Raw genomic sequence first — 22,651 nt, 5'->3', positions numbered from 1 at the left:
CAGCCACAATACAAGGACTACTGAAAACTTCAGAGACAAGATTATCAATCCGCCACCGCCAATGAACAAGCAGAATTGCTTATTGCTTATAAAGAGGAAGAAGAATAAGAAGAAACTAGATAAGGGGAACTCATCGACGTGAAAGTCAAAAAGAAGAAAAGAAATAAGTAACATGGATGATGGAAAATGAAAAAAGGATTTTTTACAACATTTTAAAAGCAAGATATTTCTTTATTGTTAAACAATTTTTTTTAGTGTACCTACCTGCTAAAATTCGTTCGTATAATCGCGAGACTGCAATCTGGAGTCTGGTGGTTATAAATTGTAATATATCGTCTACCAGGGGTATTGTACTGTTAGTTGACCAAGCACAAGGACAAGCTGAAACTGCATTTAAGATGGAGCGGTGGTCAGGGCAAATTGCTGTTGTCACAGGTGCAAGTGCAGGAATCGGTGCTGCCATTGCAGAAAAGTTGGTTGAACATGGCTTGAAGGTAATCAACAACAACACTTATACTTATTTCAATTGTATTAAAAATAACACAAGTAATATTAGAATAAGTAAAACCATTGGGTGCCACTATAGTATGCGGTTTACCGTAGTGTTTCTGCTATAGCTTGCGGTCTACCGAGGGATGCGGTGTATAATTTGTATTACCTATATTACAGTGCCGGCAAAAATATTGACAAAGTGAATAAAACGCATACATCAAAGAATTGTTCTTTTAATTTTACAAATTAATACTTTGTCAAATCAATTTACTATTTTAGTTGGGAATAAGCCACAAAATTAGCTTAATCTGCACACTATAATTATATTAGATGTGCATAGGTAGACTGCATCATCGGGGTAGACCGCTTACTATAGTAGCACTAACCATTGATTTATCTAATATATTCGTGTACATATATGCAGGGCCGCGTTTAGGTCAATTGACGCCCTAGGCAATTCTCTAGTAGCCGCCCTTCAACCTTGTACCCTACCATTTTTGCGAAAAAATATTGCAGAAATTTGCAAAAACACTAAAAATGGATTTAAACTACGATGTGTACATCGACAAATTGCATGTTCTTGCGTCACACTTGATGAGAAATTATTTTTAATTTTTGACATTTTCGAAAATGACCTTTCAGCGGACACATTGGCACCTGGGATGCACAAGTAAATGTGCAAAGCAATGTCAAAATTAGGGAAAATATCTTTCAATTCACTTAGTGCAGTCACTGAAGGTTTTCACCTCCGATATCGTTGAACCTCCATCAATTTTCATGAAAATTGGTGAGTAGTTAGAGAATACGTCAAGGAACAAATGTGATATGATGCCAACTTGCGCTTTTACCCTGGGGGTGGATGCCACCCCCTTCTCGAAGATGAAAATTATATTTTTAATTATTCCATAAATCGATAGAGAGACAAATTCTAAGCAAAATTTATAATATAAAGTTATTAATATAAATCAATACTTTTGAGTTATTAAAGATCAAAGATTTTATTTTTTTGGTAAAAAATGCATATTTTAAAGCTGTTTTTCACGTAGAACTCAATAACTATAAGCTTTTACAGTTATTATTATTAAAATTGAAGATAATAAAAAGTTGAATACACTCCTTGCTTAAAGAACTAAAGTAATGTTAATTCAAAGTGAGTTATGGTTAATTGAATGTATATTCTTTTCGACGAGTACTCAAATCTAAGTATTCAAGCTTAAATAACGGGAAAAAGATGCATTTTATAAAATATACCTACTAAACACTTGTCAAAGTACTTCGGAGTACCTATCAAATGAGCTCCAGTAGAAGTCAATGCCATCATAATTAAGCAAGTTATTAAAAAAAACTTTTAAAAAAAAAAGTGAAAAATAAAACATACGCCATTTCCACAAAAATTAAGATTTATAGTAATCCTTAGAAGAATTTCTTTATATTAACATAAATAATGATTTCAACAATTTTGACTGGTCTAGAATGCATATTAAAAAAAAAGATATAATTTAAAAAATCGGAATTTTTAAAATTATCGTAATTTTATTTTTCTTTTGATAATAACTCCAAAAATATTCAATATACGTAAAAAGTGATATATGTATAACCAAATTTTAGTTTTATCTGTATCAAATATTTTAACTTTACATAACTATATAAAACTATAGATAAAAAATTAAAATCTTTGATATTTAATAACTCAAAAAGTTCCACTTCTGTTTAGAGCTTTCCGTAACTAGATAGTGTGATGCCTAGATATTTATACTTCATCACTTTTCTGTTATCTGACAGTCCAGCTCTAATTTACATCGTAGTAGATTTGCAGTTACAACCATGCATTTCGTCTTTTTTGGGAAAATTAACATGTTAAATTTTCTGGTGGTTATATTAAATTGTTGCAGCATACGTTGTAAATCATCTTCATTTTGAGAGATTACTATTGCGTCGTTTGCATAGAAGAATATTTTAATTTGTTTTTCTCCCATTTGGTATCCTTTTTTTAGTTGTTACTCTAGTATAGACCTGCTAATATTCGAAACGAGTAGGCACCAAAAGAAGAAGTTCTTACTTGTTTTATTACTTCGTGCATGATCAGGTTGAACAATAAAGGACTAAGGAAATATCTCTGTCTTACTTTATTGCTAGCTTCAACTGGGTCAGTGAGTTCTTCTTCTACTTTTACTTTTATTGTGTTGTTCTGGTAGATATTTTCGATCGTTTTAATGATTTCCAGAGGTATCTATCTTGCTTACAATAAATGGATTTAATTTGACCCTGTCAAATGCTTTCTTAAGGTTCACAAAACATAAATAAGCCGATTTGTTGTATTCTAATGATTTATCTTGAGTTTGCCTCATTATAATATAGCGTCGGTGCATGATCTTTCGACCTAAAACCCCCTTGTTCTGCTATTATAGTTTTATAATTTCATAATAAATGATGGTTTTGCTTGTTTTGCTTGTTTTCGATTCAGAGGGTTGCACACCAGCTAGACAGGCTGTTTCTACCATTTCAGGCGTCTTCAGTAGCTTTTGTTAGCGTGCACACCTCTGAATCGAAAAACCTCCACCATAATTTTAAAGGGAATCTGAAAAATAATTTAAATTTCCCATTAGACGCGATACAGTGACATCTCATAACAATTTGAAGAGTCTCAGATGCAGAATCCACCAATTTAATAAAAATTAAAATGGTAAATAGTAGTTTAAACCTGAGACTTTTCGCATTGAAAGTTCTTACTGGTACATCCTTAATCTGCGACTTTTTCAATTAATAAGACAGCAGACGACGAATATAGAAAACGAAAGGGAAACGATCACATTCCGCCTTCATTCGTCTAGGAAAAGGACAGCAGAGGAACTTTCAGTACTCAAACCGAGTAAAGGAAATAAAATAATAAATGATGATGTCTTATTAATTGAAAAAGTCGCAGATTAAGGATGTACCAGTAAGAACTTTCAACGCGAAAAGTCTCAGGTTTAAACTACTATTTACCATTTTAATTTTTATTAAATTGGTGGATTCTGCATCTGAGACTCTTTAATTTATTATAATTTCATTCAGTTTGTTTGTTATCCCTTTGTTAATTTTAGTGTTGTGTTTAATAAATTAATTCCTCTATAATTCTCCGGGTCCTATTATCTCTCTTTTAAAGAAAATAGGATGCTTCTAATAGGATGCTTGATCTCCATTCTTGTGGTATTGTTATTTGGATTAGTTTTAATAGTTGTTTAGTCAAATCTGCTCCTTGGTACTTTAGAGATTCATTCGGTATTCTGTCCTCTCCTGTTGATGTTATATTTTTTAATTTCCTTAATGCTTTTCTTACCTCTCCCTCCTCAATGTTTACCTATATCTTCGTTTTTCGTCACTTCTAGTGTTGACGGTTCATTATTGTCTATTTTAGCATATAGGGATCGAAAGTAGTCTGCCCAAGTTTCCTTCTAAATTTGTTTTGTTTTTATTAGTTCGTTCATCTCATTTTTTTGTCCTCTTATCATTTTCCTTATTTCTTTTTGTGTTCGGTAGAAGTCGTGATCCATCTGTTTTAAAAAGCTCTGCCAGTGTTCCCTTTTTATTTGTCTGCTCGTTTATTTGTTTCTTTTATTAGGTATATTTTATTTATTTTGCTCGCTGCTTATAAATATAAATTCGATAAATTCGCTAATAATTCAATAAATATAAATTCGCTAATATATATTCGATATGAATCTTGAGGTCATCAGTGTAAAAATGCAGGTATATAAATTCTCAAAACACTTAAACTAAATAAAAAGTGATTTAGCAAACATTTACATTTAACAGAAAAAACATTGATAAGATAACATTTTAGTCTACCGTTTGATCCTATTAATTTTTTCGTATATTATTTGATTACAAACAATTCATTTTTAAAATTATTTCATTTAAATTAATGTCTGCTAAGGATTAGGTGCATTGTTAATTTAATAAATAATAATAAAAAAATATTACCGCGATAGGTAATTCTATGAAACAACAGATAGAATATTGGGATTATTTGCTACTTAAAAACAAATGGCCTGTCTACCTGTTTTTTTATTACTTTTGTGTAAATTTTGAACGCAAATTTTATGGTACCGACTATTTCGATATATTTTTACACAAATTCTTCTTTTTCTAATGACGCTACAGCACAAAATGTGTCTATTACATATTATGCATACATAGGTTGAGTCGAGTTCTGGGTGTTCTTGGAACGTCAGTTGTGTATATGCTGTACAGTAGGGGTAATAATAGTGCTCCCTGTGGTATTTCGGCATCCATGGCTCCGTATTCTGTACCCATATTCTCTCATTTTATATACTAACCCTAGATGCTATATTCTGTCAAAGGCTTTGCTTACATCCAGAAAGCAGCCCCTATACAGGGTGAGGCAAATAAAGGGCCTATTAGAAATATCTCGAGAACTAAAGGCAACAGAATCATGAAAATTGGAATAAAGGGGTTTTAAAGGATGATCTATTAAATGAAAATATTTTCATCTCTTTGCAACTTCCGGTTATACCGGAAGTTGCTTATAACTTCGTTTTTTTAAATAGGACACCCTGTATATTTTTACATTTTTGGATTCTCTTCGATGTCTTCTTTCTTAAAATATGAGGTTTTGTAATATTATACAGGGTATTTTAAAAGATAATTACGTTTTTTTTATTAATTTCGTAGCAAAATTAACACCCTGTAGAATTGTAGTAGTTTGACATCTAAAACTCTACTTACATTCAAATGATTTTTAATATACTCTACTATTGTTAAGAATCATTAGTATAGCTAAATTTTTAATTTTAGTATACAGGGTTGGTCGAAACTCGGAATGAGTATTTTCTGAGTTTTCTTAAATGGAACACCCTGTATTTTAGTATTGTAATGGAATGATATTTTATGGTACTTTTTTATTTCCTAAGCATTCCCTATACCTAACTGCTTTAATTTGTGCTTAATTGTTAATCGCACCAACAATCTTAACTACGTAGGTATTTTGATAGCTAAACCATTATCGGTCATTTTATGGACCAGTCTGGATTAATATGTATTTATTTCTGAAAAATTATTTGGGATTGAGTATTTTCACAGCCAACCTAATAAAATTTTACGTATTTTTTGTTGCAATTAATGTTTAGCTTGAATCACCAATAATACACAAATTAAAGCAGTTAGGTATAGGGAATGCTTAAGAAATAAAAAAGTACTATAAAATATCATTTCACTACAATACCAAAAAACAGGGTGTTCCATTTAAGAAAACTCAGAAAATACTCATTCCGAGTTTCGACCAACCCTGTATACTAAAATTAAAAATTTAGCTATACTAATGATTCTTAACAATAGTAGAGTATATTAAAAATCATTTGAATGTAAGTAGAGTTTTAGATGTCAAACTACTACAATTCTACAGGGTGTAAATGTTACTACGAAATTAATAAAAAAGCGTAATTATCTTTTAAAATACCCTGTATAATATTAAAAAACGTCATATTTTAAGAAAGAAGACATCGAAGATAATCCAAAAATGTAAAAATATACAGGGTGCCCCATTTAAAAAAAACGAAGTTATAAGCAACTTCCGGTATAACCGGAAGTTGCAAAGAGATGAAAATATTTTCATTTAATAGATCATCCTTCAAAACCTCTTTATTCCAATTTTCATGATTCTGTTGCCTTTAGTTCTCGAGATATTTCTAATAGGCCAGTTATCTGCCTCACCCTATATATTGTTTATCGTTGAATCCGGCTGCAATACATTTAGTTAGTCGGAGTACTTGGTGTTCATTTTTCCTAACCTAATCTATGAAATGAATAAATCATTTTTCTGTATCTATTTCACTATCTGCTTAGAAATATGAAGTACAAAAATATAGGAATTTTTCTGCAAACACCCAAAAATATTTTATCAGGAGTGTATTTATAGATTTTTTAAACAATGAGATTAATTTCTAAATGTTAATAAAGATTTCTTATTAATTTGTTGAATAAAAAATAGCCTACATACAGTATGAGTATGAAACATCGGAACAACTTGGTAGAGATATTTTTGCGAACTAGGTACTCATATCTATATTATTTCAAAAAGTTTCCACATTAAACAAAAATAAAAAATAAACAATGTTATACAAAAATAGATAAATTTATTCATCGTGTCGATAGAGATACAGAGTACCAACATAAGAGAATCACAATTGATTGTTCAATTAGGGTTAACAATGGTCAATTCTGTTAAAATTTGATCGTTTGTTACTAAATCAAAGTAAAACACCGCTTGGTCTGTATTTTGAATAAAAAGATGATTGTAAGGCTTGTTATTTAATAAATTATCTCCAACAACAAAAGCTTTCTTTGTGTGACTATTTATATTGATCTAAAGTTAGATTTAAACTTAATACATATCATTGTTTATTTCATATTAAGAAGGACCATCTTAAATCTCAAGAACTTTGAGTCATTTCTGCTAAATTTCCGGTTATAACTTTTTAACCGGAAATGGCATCAAACTCTGAACTAAATATTCGAGCTCAACTTTTCAATACGTGGTGATTGATATCACATGTACTATTTATCGAGTATAGCGAGGTACTTCCGATTACAGCTTTTTAACCGAAAGTGATATAAAACAACCGGAAGTATATATTTATTCTCGTCTTGCTAAGGCACGTCGAATAATATATCGCTATTTTGGCGACTTTAAAACAGTACTTCTGGTTCCAATTCCAAAACCGGAAATCATAGGTAAAATTTCTCACCTTTAATACCATCCTTGGGTTATAAGCTTTAATTCAATATCTCATTTATCATTCGAAATGGTCTAATGACGGAGGAGTCTCTGGAACAGAGAGACATGATAATTTAAGATTTTCACATGTTTATATAAATGGGTGAAAACAACTCCATAAACGAAGTATTTAAAAATCTTTTCTACGGCCGTGCCTAAACAGCCACTTTCCCGCACGCATTTTGATGCCGAAAGTTGCACTAGTGCGGGAAAGTAGAATACCTTGTAATATGGCATTATAATATATTTTAATATATGCAATAAACTAATATTCAGATATTATTTACTAATTTATTTCAAATTTATCTTATTGTGTTCATGTTTTAATGAAATTAACGCGATTATTTCATTCATAGGAGATTCTGACCAATATAAAGCTACAGAAATCTGAATTAAATCGATAATTTTTGATAATTGCCCGTCGTTAAGTATATTACGTCAGATGCCCTTCGTTGCTACGAAAAAATACATTCAGTGACATTAATGACAATTAATGTTTTAAAAATTATAAAAGTGATGACTTTCAATCGTCAAATATTTATAAAAACTTTGTGTTTAATTGTACTAATTTGTACTTATGTTAAGAATCGTTCCTAAAAAATGTTGACTTTACTAACAGAGAAAATAGTGCGTAATTATTAAACTGCGTAGAACGTCAAGATCATAGTTATTGTATTCATTCTGTTTTAGAACGTCGCGAAGAACAGTCAATTATAAAACAGGTCGCTGGGACTTTTCTGTTGGTTTATGTTGTAATTGTTAGTTTTATTACAACAATAAAAATTGAAAAGTATATTGGCTTTAATTACATTCATTGTGCAATCAATAGCGGGACCAAGTCCCCAACATAAGTGGTTCTTCGAAGCCGAATGGTAATAAGTGGTCCAAACGAAGTCGGATGGTAATAAAATTTTAATGGTTTATGGTTTTATGGATTTCAAATGCTGATGAAGTTATCGATTTTTTACAACTGTTTTGTGCAAAGCTGGTTAAAATTGGAGATTGGTGAGTCGTTAACATTTCCTTATATTTTTATTATTTCCTGTTACATAAACATATTCCCAATATATTTGAACTAGTTGGTTTTGATTTAATAATTATAATACTACAGGGTTTACTCTTTTTAAAGTTTAATAATTATAATAGTACAGGGTTTACTCTTTTTAAAGTTTAAACTATAATTCTATTATTAATAAGATGACGGAAGGTTTAGTAAGAAAGAGAGGGACTATTAAGGGAAAATTAACTATTTTTACAAAATTTGTAGATAGTAGTAATATTGTTGAGGGGAAAATTAATGACGAACAATTTCTTATTGAATTTGAAAGTAGATTATCTAGAGCGGAGAGACTGTTGGATGAATTTGAAGAAATTGAACAAGAAATGTTGGTTTTAGATGACAAATATAATGGAGAGTCTGAATTAATAAATTTTGAAAACTTATTTTATAAAATTATTTCGAAAGCTAGAAAGATTGTGAATGACAGTAGATATCCTGGTAATGCTAATGATAATCAAAGTTTGGTCAGTGACGTATATGGTGGGGGGACTAAGATTAAGTTACCTCCAATTCCGATAGCAAATTTTGACGGTTCTGTAGAAAATTGGTTAGAGTTCAAAGATTGCTTTGAAAGTCTTATCCACAATGATAAAAGTATTCCTGATATTCAAAAATTTCATTTTTTAAAGCGAGCGTTACAGGGTGATGCCGCTAAAGTTCTGCAGAAGCGCCAAACGTCAGCAGTTAGTTATAATATTGTCTGGAAACTTTTGTGTGACAGGTATGACGATACTCCCATGTTGGTTGATTATCATTTAGATGCGTTGTTGTTGTTTCCAAATATGGTAAAGGAGTCAGCTGATCATTTGAGAAATATGTTGGATACTATGACAGAAACCCTGTTAACGTTGGAAAAGCTTGACATTTCAGTGGAAAATTGGGATCCAATAGTTATACACTGCCTAACAAAAAAATTTGACGACATTACATTTAGATGTTGGGAGGAAAAGCGGCCAAAGGGAAAAGTGGCTACTTTGGATGAATTCAAAACGTTTTTAAATGAAAGGGTAGATACTTTAAAGAATATTGAGAGGAATTCAAAAAAGGTTAAGGAAAATAAGGAACATAGCGCTGGTAGCCACAATAACAGAGGACATAATAAATGGCAACGACATAAATCATTTGTGAACACAGAGTCAAACTTAACAGAGACTAATATATTCAGTGTAACAAGTCAAGATCCGTTTTGTCATTATTGCAAAAATAAACATTACATTAATAACTGCGTGGAATTTGGGAAATTAAGAACTTTTGTGAGGTACGAACAAGCAAAAAAGTTGGGCCTTTGTCTAAATTGTTTAAAAAAGGCAAATCATACAAGTAAATACTGTAAAGCAGGTAACTGTAGGAAATGTGGACAAAAACACAACACGATGTTACATTATGATGTAAGACTAAATACAGCTACGGAAGTTGGTCGACCTGGTGGTAACAAAGAATATGATGGAGCGAAAGCTGGAGAAGCTGGTAATAGTGGTGGTTTGCAAGTTGGAACGTCTTCTTCACAGGCGTTAGAGGTTACACAGCATGTTGGGTCGGTTGTTTTGGATAATGGGATAGAGGTACCAGGAGAAATACTATTAGCAACCGCATTAGTACAGGTGATGGCAAAGGATGGCTCATGGCAAACATGTCGTGTTTTATTGGATTCTGGGAGTCAGCCAAACCTGATTACTTCTGAGTTAGCTGGTAAGTTGGAACTTCAACAAGATACAGTCACAATCAGAATTTTTGGTATCAATCAAAAGTCTTCTGGTGTTAGTGGCAGATGTATGGTTTCATTTAAGTCATTGCATAATAATTTTCAGAAAACAATTTCATGTTTGGTTGTGGCAAAGATCTGTGGTTTGATACCTAGTCAAAATCTAAATATATCTCAATTAGATATACCCCCTCATTTACCGCTAGCTGATGCTGGATTTGGATTTTCTGGTAAAGTGGACATGTTACTAGGTGCCGAGATGTTTTATAGTCTTCTTTGTGTGGGACAGATTAAATTATCTGAGTTTCAACCCGTGTTGCAGAAGACATTGCTGGGGTGGATACTGGCTGGACCGATGCAGAATCCACAGACGTATAACTCAACTATGTGTAATTTAAATGTAGTTGACATTCAAAATCAGTTGGAGAAATTTTGGGCCGTGGAAGAAATTCCTCAAGAGAGGCAGTCATTGTCTGTTGGTGAATTAGAGTGTGAGAGTATATTTGTGGAAAATACCAAGAGAGAAAAAGATGGTAAATTTATCGTTAGAATTCCATTTAAAGGAGAGTTGGAGCATTTGGGGGATTCTAAACTTGAAGCTAAGAACAGATTTTTAGCGTTGGAAAGAAGGTTAGAGAAAAATGTCGTTCTGAAGGATATGTATGGCTCCTTTATGAATGAATATATATCACTGGGTCACATGTCAGTGTCAGAACCTTCAGAAAGTGAAATAGCTTATTACCTTCCTCATCATGGAGTGTTGAATGAAAATTCAAGCACTACTAAGTTGCGAGTTGTCTTCAATGGTTCAATGAAAACAAATACGGGCGTGTCTCTTAATGATATTCAGCATGTTGGACCAAAGCTTCAGGAAGATCTTTTGTTGATTTTGTTGAGATTTAGGCAACATCCTAAGGTGGTGTGTGCAGACGTAGCAAAAATGTACCGAATGATTTGGGTATCACATAATCAACGGTGTTTGCAGAAGATATTTTGGAGAACTTCACCTAGTCAACAGCTGGAAGAATATACCTTGAACACGGTAACGTATGGAACGAGGTCAGCTCCATATCTTGCAATCAGGTGTTTGCGACAGTTAGGTATGGATGGTCAAAGGGAGTATCCTAAGGCAGCGGAAGTAATTTTAAGAGACTTTTATGTTGATGACGTGTTAACAGGAGCAGAGACAACAGAGGAATTATTGGAATTATGTACCCAGATGGTCTCAATACTAAAAGCTGGAGGTATGGAATTACGGAAGTGGGTATCAAATGATGAAGAAGTGCAACGGAAGTTAGACAGTTCAGTCTTGGTTGATCAGGTACATTTTGGAGAGAAAGAACAAAACAAAACGTTGGGACTCTATTGGAAATTTAAGCAAGATGAATTGTTGTTTGAAATTAAGTTTTCAGTTGAAGATGGAAGGCACACAAAAAGAAATATTCTGTCGGATGTATCGAAAATATTTGACCCGTTGGGGCTGGTCGCACCTAGTGTGGTTCTAGCCAAAATTATTTTGCAAAAACTGTGGAAGTTGGATTTGAAGTGGGATGAGTCATTACCTTGTGAGTTGGATGGTGAATGGTCTAGATTAAAATCGGATTTCATTGTATTAAATAAGTTAGCAATTTCTAGGCAGGTAGTATGTTCTGGTGTATCAGTGGTTGATATTCATGGCTTTTGTGACGCTTCTATAAATGCTTATGGTTGTTGTGTTTATTTGAGAAGTGTAAATAAATGTGGAGATACTTCAGTACATTTGTTGTGTGCAAAGGTAAGGGTGGCACCATTAAAAAGATTAACTATTCCTAGACTGGAACTATGTGGAGCCCTGTTATTAGGTAAGCTGGTAGCTAAGGCAAAACAAGCAATGACTATAAACTTTAGAAAAACAGTCTTTTGGTGTGATTCTACTGTGGTGTTGAGTTGGTTGAAAATGTCACCTAGTGATGTTCAGGTATTTGTGGGAAATCGTGTAAGCCAAATTCAGGAATTAACGGACCCAAAAGAGTGGAGACATGTTAGGACGGATCAAAACCCTGCAGATATCATATCTCGAGGTATTTTTCCATCAAAACTGATGGAGTGTCAAAGATGGTGGTATGGCCCAGATTGGTTAATGTTGGATGAGCAAAAATGGCCTATGTCCGTTCCTGAACCAATTAGTGATATGCCCGAGACTAGAGTGCATGTTGGAACCTGTCAAGATGCTAAGGACATATATAAGTTTCCATTTCATATATTCGGTCACATAATTAGATTAAAAAGGTCTTTGGCTTATTGTTTAAGATATTTTACAAAACTTTCACATAAAGAGACAGTATTGGGTGTTTTAACCCCTGCAGAGTTAACACATGCTATGAATATTTTGGTTAAGTTGGCGCAAAAGGAATCATTTTCGCAAGAGATTAAAGAATTGTCTAGTAAAGGGCAATTGTTGTCTAATAATACCCTACACAAGTTAAGTCCATTTCTTGATGCGAATGGTATCCTCAGGGTGGGGGGTCGACTACAGTTGTCGAGTTTGGAGTATGCGAAGAAGCATCCAGCTCTATTAAGCTCTAAGCATACATTAACAAAGTTGTTGGTTGAATGGGAACATGAACGTCTGTTACATGCTGGTCCTCAGGCAGTTTTGAGTTCAATCCGTGAACAGTTCTGGATAATTGGTGGTAGGAATCTGGTACGATATGCCATTCATAGGTGTGTGCAGTGCTTCAAGGCCCGGCCAGTTCCACTGTCTCAGATAATGGCTCCTTTACCTAAATATCGGGTAACGCCATCACCTCCATTTTATGTAACGGGGATGGACTATGCTGGTCCATTCCAAATTAAAAATAAGTATGGGAGAAAGTCTATACTTTCAAAATGTTATGTATGTCTGTTTGTATGCTGCTCTACTAAAGCAGTTCATATTGAGTTGGTGTCGGACTTGACAAAAGAGGCGTTTATCGCGTGCTTTCGTAGATTTGTTGCACGTAGGGGTAAACCATTAAAGGTCTTGTCCGACAATGGTACCCAGTTCGTTGGGGCAAATAACGAATTAAAACTATTGGGAGATTTTTTATTGTCTTATTCACAGTCTTTAACAAATTCAGTCAGTAGTGAAGGTATTTACTGGAACTTCATTCCAGCCAAGTCTCCAAACTTTGGTGGTCTATGGGAGGCGGGGGTAAAGTCCTGTAAAAAACACTTAAAAAGAATTTTGGGCAATGGTAATCTTACATTTGAGGAGTTTTATACCATTCTAGTTCAAATAGAAGCTGTCCTAAACTCAAGACCTTTATGTCCTTTGTCCTCAAGTCCTGATGATTTTGAGTCCCTTACCCCCTCTCATTTCCTTATTGGACGACGACTCACCTCATTACCGGATCCTGATGTACGAGAAATACCTATAAATCGATTATCTAGGTATCAACATATGCAAATGCTTCAACAGCACTTCTGGACGAGGTGGTCTTTGGACTATATTACCGAAATGCAGCAGAAGGTTAAGTGGTTTACTGAAAAACCAAATTTAGAAGTTGGACAATTGGTGGTGCTGAAGGAAGACAATCTTCCTCCTCGTCAATGGAAGATGGGACGTGTACAGGAAGTGTATGTCGGCCCTGATAACAAAGTGCGGGTTGCGCGTATTCAAACTGTAAATGGCGAATATAAGCGATCAATTTCAAAGTTATGTCCCTTACCAATTGACAATGTTTAAGAAAATATACTCTTTTTTTTATGTATTCTTTTTTATGTATTAATTTTTATGTATTCATTTTTATGTACTCATTTATATGTAATCATTGTTATGTATTCATTTTTGTTTGTCCAATTGGGGATTTACTTGTCTTATAAATTGTTTAACTTTATGTTTATTGAAATAATATTTCAAGGTGGGGGAATATGTTAAGAATCGTTCCTAAAAAATGTTGACTTTACTAACAGAGAAAATAGTGCGTAATTATTAAACTGCGTAGAACGTCAAGATCATAGTTATTGTATTCATTCTGTTTTAGAACGTCGCGAAGAACAGTCAATTATAAAACAGGTCGCTGGGACTTTTCTGTTGGTTTATGTTGTAATTGTTAGTTTTATTACAACAATAAAAATTGAAAAGTATATTGGCTTTAATTACATTCATTGTGCAATCAATAGCGGGACCAAGTCCCCAACAACTTACTTACATAAATAAATTACAATAAAATTTTGGTTTTGAACAGTTTTATTCATGAAATAATCGCAACAAATTGCACTCGAACTCTAAAATTAATATAGAATTTTAGAGCTCTTGTGCAATTACTACTGATTATTTCATTCATAGGAGATTCTGACCAATAGAAAGCTACAGAAATCTGAATTAAATCGATAATTTTTGATAATCTCCCGTCGTTAAGTATATTACGTCAGATGCCCTTCGTTGCTACGAAAAAATACATTCAGTGACATTAATGACAATTAATTTTTTAAAATTATAAAAGTGATGACTTTCAATCGTCAAATATTTATAAAAACTGTGTGTTTAATGGTACTTACATAAATAAATTACAATAAAATTTTGGTTTTGAACAGTTTTATTCATGAAATAATCGCAACAAATTGCACTCGACCTCTGAAATTAATATAGAATTTTTGCCCTCGTGACACTTTGACATAATTTCACTCGCCTTCGGCTCGTGAAATTAAAACTGTCAAAGTGTCACTCGGGAAAAATTCAATAATTTCAGAGCTCTTGTGCAATTACTACTGAAAATTCTTTGAAATAGAATTATTTTGGCATAATATTCATAAGTCAAATCAGTGGACAATCACAATGGTTTTGAATATCGTCGTCATTGAAACCATTATCGTCGTCATAGTAACCAATTTTATTTAAAGTTTGATTTTGACAACCTTGTCAAACAACGTATGCGTTTGTGTGTTTTCAGTAGTAATTGCACAAGAGCTCTGAAATTATTGAATTTTTCCCGAGTGACACTTTGACAGTTTTAATTTCACGAGCCGAAGGCGCGTGAAATTATGTCAAAGTGTCACGAGAGCAAAAATTCTATATTAATTTCCGAGGTCGAGTGCAATTTTTTGCGATTATTTCATGAATAAAACTGTTGAAAACCAAAATTTTATTGTAATTTATTTATGTAAGTACCATTAAACACACAGTTTTTATAAATATTTGACGATTGAAAGTCATCACTTTTATAATTTTTAAAACATTAATTGTCATTAATGTCACTGAATGTATTTTATCGTAGCAACGAAGGGCATCTTACGTAATATACTTAACGACGGGAGATTATCAAAAATTATCGATTTAATTCAGATTTCTGTAGCTTTCTATTGGTCAGAATCTCCTATGAATGAAATAATCAACGCAATTTTTAAAAAATTACATGGATTCATCGGACGAAGAGATCCTGGAAGCTGTCTTGATAGCCGCCGCGGAAGCAAATTTAAATTTGTTGCCTGCCAAATCCAAAGAGAGGTATCAAAAACAATTTGTCAATTTTGTGAACTGGTGCGAATCTATGAAAGTAAGGAGCTATAAAGAGGAAGTATTTTTGGCATACTTTTTAGAATTGAGCAAAGTGCTTAAATCAAACACACTTCGGTCACGCTATTCCATGATTAAAAGTTTAATGAAAATAAAGCACAATATTGATATAAGTAAGTTTTATAAACTAACAACTTTTTTGAAAAAACAAAAAAAATTTTAGTAAAAAAAATATAGCCAAATTGATGTTAGACGCACCAAACGAGATATAACTTATGATAAAAGTAGTTACCATTTTTGGTTTAGCTGGGGCTTGTCGTAGAGCCGAACTTCACTCTCGACGATATTGAAGACAAAGGGAATCTAATAATCGTCAAAATTACGTACTCGAAAAACAACTCTGCGAGATCATTTGTTGTCTCAGAAGAAATAAACAATGGAATGTGTTTGAAGCTATACAGAGAATACGTCAGTTTACGACCTTCAACCACAACTCATCGGCGTTTGTTTATAAAATACCAGAAAAGAAAATGTACAGTGCAATGTGTAGCAATTAATACATTTGGAAAAATCCCCTCCGATATTGCAGCCTTTTTGCATCTACCAATCCTGAACGTTACACAGGACACAGCTACAGACGCTCATCAGCAACCTTCCTAGCCGATTCTGGAGAAACGATTACAAATATAAAACGTCTAGGAGGTTGGAAAACAACATCTGTAGCCGAAGGTTACCTAGAAGACTCTGAAAAGCAAAAAAGAGATGTGTGTAACAAAATTTTAAGTATCTATTCTCTAGAACCATCTACATCTAAGTCGAGTGATCACAGCGAGTACAGGTCGAGGGAGAATACACAGTGCCAATTCAAGGATCAGCTTGCATCCGTTATAAATTTGCAGAATGCTGCGAATTGCTCATTTATCTTTAATATTACGAAGCAATAAATAGACGTTCTTCTTTTTCCACTAAATATTTTGTTGTATTTACTAGTAAATAAAAATTGATATAACTCTATTTGTTTTGACTTTTTTCCAAACATACGGCCGTAGAAAAAATATTGTTCCTAACTCATGCGGAAAGTGTCTTTCCCGCACTCGACTGCTTGCCCAAACTCCGCTATCGCGTCGTTCGGGTCAACGGCAGTCACGTGCGGGAAAGTATCACTTTCCGCACTAGTTAGGAAAATAACTATATCTCGTGTCTAACAGTAAAATTCTTTTGCATTCATTTTAATATTCTGGAAAAACTACACATTGTAGATGAAAACGTTGAACAAACGATTTTCTTGAAAATAAATTCTCTTTAAAATGAGGTTTTCAAAATTAAAAAATGTTTGTAAATAAAGTAGTTATTGCAAATAAACCCGAAATTAAGCATATTTTGGAATTGTTTATAATTTTATTAATATAAACAATAAAAAATTTTAAAACACATTTCACAATGTGAGTTTCTATGTAGTTGCTATATGTACAAAAGATGGGTCCAATCGGTCAAGTAGGTTTTAAACAAATTCTATTTGTTTATCTCGTTTGAGAGAAACAAGTCATTTTCAAATATCTGTAGATACCTACAGGTGTTTTGTTAATATTTGGAAGGGCTTATTGTTTCATTCTCTTCAAATTTTCATGTTTTTAAAAAGTATATTAATGTTTAATTATTGTTTACCTACTTACAAACAAATAATTGATGCAAAATGAAGTACCATTTTCTTTTAAAAATCACTTTAATTATTTGCGAAGTTTTTACCTTTACAAAAAAGAAACAAAATACACCATTTTGTATATTTATTATTGATTTTTATTTTAGGTTGTTGGGATAGCAAGAAGGAAAGAACGTATCGAGGAATTGGCAGATAAGCTGAAAGATAAACAGGGCTCTCTGCATGCCGTAAAAGCTGATGTTATGCAACAAGAAGAAATCATTGAGGCATTCGATTGGATCAATAAAAATGTTGGGCCAATAAGTATACTCATTAATAACGCTGGTGTTGGAAGAAGAACAACCATAATAGATGGTGAGTGAAGCGTTATATATTTTTTAAGTTATTGAGTTTTCTAACTTCATTATGGGCATCCAGTACTTACATTATTACATGTCGGTTTATAAAGGCGCATTTAAATCAAAGCGAATTTGTATGTGTTCGCTTGGTCATTCGTTCGCTACAAAGTAGGACCATTTACATTGAAGCGAACGTTCGTATTCATTGATGATCGGGAGTGCATATTGCCCGCAGATGTATTTAAGATGGGCCAGTCACACATTGTGTTTAAGTTTATTGTCGTGTTTCTTGGGTAAATTTTAATACAATAATAGCTTATAAAATGAAATGTGTGCTCTGTAAGGAAAAAATATGTCATATTCATAAATATAAGTATAAATTTTGATACGACTTCAATAATTTCATTTTGTCCTGTCTCTATTCTATAATTGAGGGATCTAAATTCAAAACCGGACATTTTCACTTTATGTCATTATGAGTAAACTTAAAAAACAATTTACAACTTTACTGTTCCCTATCTCAAATTGGAGGAAAAGTCCACTTTTGCATCTGAACCAATTCTTTCACACTGAATTACTACTAGGAACTGTCCAATTTTGCTCTTTATCAAATTGTTAATATATGGACTCTATTTTAACTATTTAGAATGGGAAATAAGCCACAATATTATTAAAAAATGATTTTTATTAACGTTTCGACGCCCAAATATAAACATTTTTTTTTATATTAATAGTATTTTGTATTTTAACAACGGCACCCGATTTGGGCGTCGAAACGTTAATAAAAATCATTTTTTAATAATATTGTGGCTTATTTCCCATTCTAAATAGTTAAAATTGTAAAAATGCCACAAGAAAATAGCTTCAGAACAACATATGGACTCTAATCACAGATTACAGAGGTGTATTCAACTAATTTTGACTAAAAAGTGGAAATGTCCGGTTTTGCATCTAGACCCCTCAATTATTTAATTTAAAAAATTTGATTTTAATAATTAAAATAAAATAAAAATTATTTCCAGATTCAAAAATTATTTATCCAGGTATTTTTTATTATTTTGTATGTATATAAGGGGGTGAAAGAAAATGACGTATGACGCAGAAGATATAATTTTGAACTATACGCAGCATATAACGAACCCGACGTCATAACATCCATAAAGATCGGACGTCTGCGCTGGATGGGCCATGTTGAACGAATGTTGGAGACCGAAACACCAAAACATATAATGAGGCAGAGTCAAAGGGAACACCCAAACTTAGATATATGGAACAAGTGGAACAAGATCTGAAAACAATTGAGATTACCAACTGGAAAAACAAAGCAAGGAACAGAACAGAATGGCGGAAAATCCTAGAACAAGCCAGGACCCAAAAAGGGTTGTCGAGCTACTGATGATGATGACAATACGACCCATTGCCGCAAGTTTTGGAGCCACGAGTATCTTCTCCTCCCTGGACCCCTTGATTATGTAGTATCTTTTGATGTATCTTCGTTCCTTTAGAAGTTATTAAGTAACTTAACGATTTTAGGAGACATTGAAGAATGGAAAAAGGTGCTGGATACCAATTTTCTAGGTACAGCAATAGCTTCGAGGGAAGCTATAAAAAGTATGCAGGCAAACAAAATAGATGGCCACATTGTGAATATTAACAGCACAGCAGGTCATCAAGTGCCCTCCTTGCCTTATAATAACGTGTATCCGGCAACCAAATTCGCAGTTACAGCTCTTTCTGAAACCTTAAGAAAAGACCTTATTACACTTGGAAGCAAAATCAAAGTTACGGTAAGTTAAGGAGTGTTATTTTTTTAATACCTATCAATTCATTCTAATCTAATGGCAATTTTTTCAATATTTACATTATTTTTTTAACTTGATCTCTAATTATCTTATCATTTAAACTTTGGACGTGCCCTGACCATCTTAATATTGTTCCTTTATTTATTTATTGATCAATCATAAGATTGACTAATTACAATAATTATTTTAAACAAAACACAAACTTATATAAAATTACTTTGAAGGACCTGATAAACAATATTTCTCGACTCATTTCTGTTTTGTGCTTTTCTTTACCAATCCCTCTCCTTTACATGTTTAAGGTTTTCATCCAATTTATTTAATCCATCTCATCCACCTCTACCTCTTTTTGTTGAACGGATTAGGTTTCTGGTCATAAGTAGTTTAGGTACTCTGTTGATCGTTGGCTGCCGAACCTAGTGATGGTAGGTTCTTTGTATAAAGCCATTAATTCGTTGGTGGTTCTTCTCTCCCACTCGTCTTTTGTCTTTTTTTCCTCCGAATACGCTTCTCTATATTTTTCTTTCATGAGTATATTTCCAGAGTATCTTCTTCCTTCTTATTTAATATTCATGCCTCGCATACATATGTTTCTGTTGGGAGTCTAATTACTGTTTTTATATATTCGGAGTTTGCCTTGTCTAGAAGCGTATTTGGAGGTCATTAGGGCACATTTTATTCCCTTTTGATATTTTGGCATGGAGCTCCCATTTCTCTTTTCCATTTTCATCGAATACTACACCCAGGTATTCAAAATTGTCCACTCTTTTACAACTACATATAACTTTTACCACTTACCTACAGACCTCACACTAAAATCTTCTTTTTTCTTCTGTCCCTTACATGATCATATTATATTTGGATTTGTCTTCATTTAGCTCCAATCCGAATTTCTGTGCTTCTTCAATAATTCTCTTCACAACTCTTCTTAATTATTTCGCGGTTCTTGCTAAGAAGATCGTTAGATCATCAGCAAATGCCATGCACTGGTGCTCATTTTTCAGGACTGTTTCTTCCACCCAAGTTGATTAACGTAGTGGATAAAGGATCTTCCTGTTTAAAACCTTTTGCAACCGTAAATTGATCTGAAATGTATACTCAAATGTTCCATTGCTGCAAATGATGCATTCTTACTCTATCATATGCTCCTCTAAGGAAAAGGTTTGGTCTATATAGTAGATCTGTTCTTTCCAAAGCCGGCCTGTTACTCGTGTAGGATTCTTTTTGTAGAGCAATCTTTGTTTCTACTCCTTTTGAAGTCGCCTTTAACTATTTTCTCGTTAACTTCTTCTTTGCCGTAATTCCCAGAGACAAAAAATTTTATATCTATGTAAAATGATTAATGAATCATTTTCTCCAGTCACCTACACTAGTGGTCACAACATTTACTCATTGTAACTTGTTTTACAGATTGTAAATAAATTGGGAGGTTAAATAAAAAAAACTTCTACAGCAGATTTAATTTGCTCCCAGGCTTGGTCTATTGGTAAATTTTGGGTACATTGTTGGGGCTCTTCATTTTATACATATACAAACGTTGAAATTACATTTCTTCTTTATTGTTTAACTTATGTATATATTTTTTAGAGCGTCAGTCCTGGATGTACCATGACCGAAATCTTCGAAGCAAATGGATACACTGACGATGAGCAATGCCGAGAATTATTGAAAGTTGTACCATCGTTAAAATCTGAAGATGTTGCCAATGCTGTAGTATACGTGCTAGGAACACCTCCTGGTGTACAGGTTAGTAAAATAAATTTAGGTACTCTGTATACTCTACATACTTAGGGGCAAGTTTGCCAAATATATAAAAATATACCTATCAAACAATAATATAAATAAAAAACTGAAACAAGGAATAAATGATAATCAGTTTGGGTTCAGAAACAGACTAGGAAACAGAGAGGCGTTATTTGCTTGTGATAGAAAAGATCTACCTATAGGGCTTTTCATCGATTGTCATTTGTTTCGAGCTTCTGTCATATGTTGTATAATCTGTGTATAATATTAATATTCACGGATTATACGACATATGACAGAAGATCGAAACAAATGACTGTGAATGAAAAGCCCTATTGGGTAATGTGATAGCTCAAAGATGCGTGAATATGAATATATATTTGCATGTTTCTTGCGTTGAGTCTGAAAAAGAATTTGACAAAGTAAGACATGAAAAATTAGTCCAATTTGCCAATTTCCAAAGTCGAAGAACACAGACAATAGGGACTTAAGAATAATAACAAACCTTTACCGGAATCAAAAAGCACAAATTGTAATAGATAACGAACCTAGTTCAGAAATTGAAATCAAGAGCAGGGATGTATTCTCTCTCCTCTACTACTCAATGTATATAGTGAGCCAATTTTTGAAGAGGCATTACTATATGAAAGTGAAGGAATAATAAATTAACGGAAGAACTATCAACACCATAAGATATACAGGTGACATTGTGGTTATGACAAGCTCTACTGAACAACTTCAACTAATATTAAACAAGACCAAGACGAGCATTTTCTGTGAAAATATAGATTCAAAGTGAATATCAAAGAGACAAAGGTAATAACAAAGAAAACAAATACATATACAGACATATACATTAGGTATATGTACCGATAGAAATGATTGAAAAATACAAATAGCTGGGAGTAAAGATTTCAGAATATAATGATTAACCAACAGAAAATAGGGGCTAGAAGAGAAATAGCATGAAACGGGTTTGTAAAAAGGAAAACAATTCTCTGTAATAAAGATTTTACATTAGAACTGAGAGTAAGTAAGAGTTCTGAGATGTTACGTATTTTCTATATTATAAATATGGACTTGAAAGCTCAGCACAGAAGTAAGAACATAAATAAACTACAGTCATTTGAAATATGCTGTTACTGGAGAATGCTTAGAATAGCAGGGACACAGAAAAACCAAACACGGAAGTATTGCTAGAAATGGACAAAGAATACGAAATAATAAACACAATAAAAATAAGAAATTTACAATATCTGGGACACGTAATGAAGGAACAGCTATATGAAATTCTAAGACTGATAATGTAGGGAAAGACAAGGAGAGAAAGGACTATAGGAAAAAGGAGAGTGTTATGGTTGAAAAATGTAAGCGACTGGTTTAAGGAATAAAAATTTCAATAGAACTCTTCTAGCAGTGGTTTTTTTCTTATAATATTGTTAACTATACACTTTTAACATCTTTTCTGTTCCAGGTTACTGAACTTACCGTAAAACCATTGGGAGAGTTTGTTTGATAACTGGTATAACTTTCGGCATTTGAATAATATATGTGTATTTTATACATGTCAAGGAAATAAAGATTGAATTAAAAAATAGTTTTA

At 32.9% G+C, this 22,651-nt stretch overlaps 1 protein-coding gene across 1 annotated transcript; it reads left to right on the top strand.

The window, feature by feature from the left end:
• The first annotated feature begins 319 nt into the window (after positions 1-319).
• LOC114324442 (farnesol dehydrogenase) lies at positions 320-22,651 on the top strand. The gene is made up of 5 exons (XM_028272299.2): positions 320-494; positions 17,312-17,519; positions 19,037-19,290; positions 20,893-21,051; positions 22,523-22,651. The coding sequence occupies exons 1-5, from the start codon at positions 399-401 to the stop codon at positions 22,562-22,564; spliced, it is 759 nt and encodes a 252-aa protein (XP_028128100.2). The 5' UTR covers positions 320-398; the 3' UTR covers positions 22,565-22,651.

This window comes from Diabrotica virgifera, chromosome 3 (assembly GCF_917563875.1).
Source record: "Diabrotica virgifera virgifera chromosome 3, PGI_DIABVI_V3a".
Lineage (NCBI taxonomy): Eukaryota > Metazoa > Arthropoda > Insecta > Coleoptera > Chrysomelidae > Diabrotica > Diabrotica virgifera.
The sequence above is the reverse complement of the archived record's forward strand: the minus strand, read 5'-3'. Positions and strand labels throughout refer to the sequence as shown.

Excerpts from the sequence above, each read along its gene's own strand:
- LOC114324442 (XM_028272299.2), top strand. The coding sequence starts at position 399 with ATGGAGCGGTGGTCAGGGCAAATTGCTGTTGTCACAGGTGCAAGTGCA. Across the intron at positions 495-17,311 it reads TGGTTGAACATGGCTTGAAG|GTTGTTGGGATAGCAAGAAG; the intron begins GTAATCAACAAC and ends TTTTTATTTTAG. Across the intron at positions 19,291-20,892 it reads GAAGCAAAATCAAAGTTACG|AGCGTCAGTCCTGGATGTAC; the intron begins GTAAGTTAAGGA and ends TATATTTTTTAG.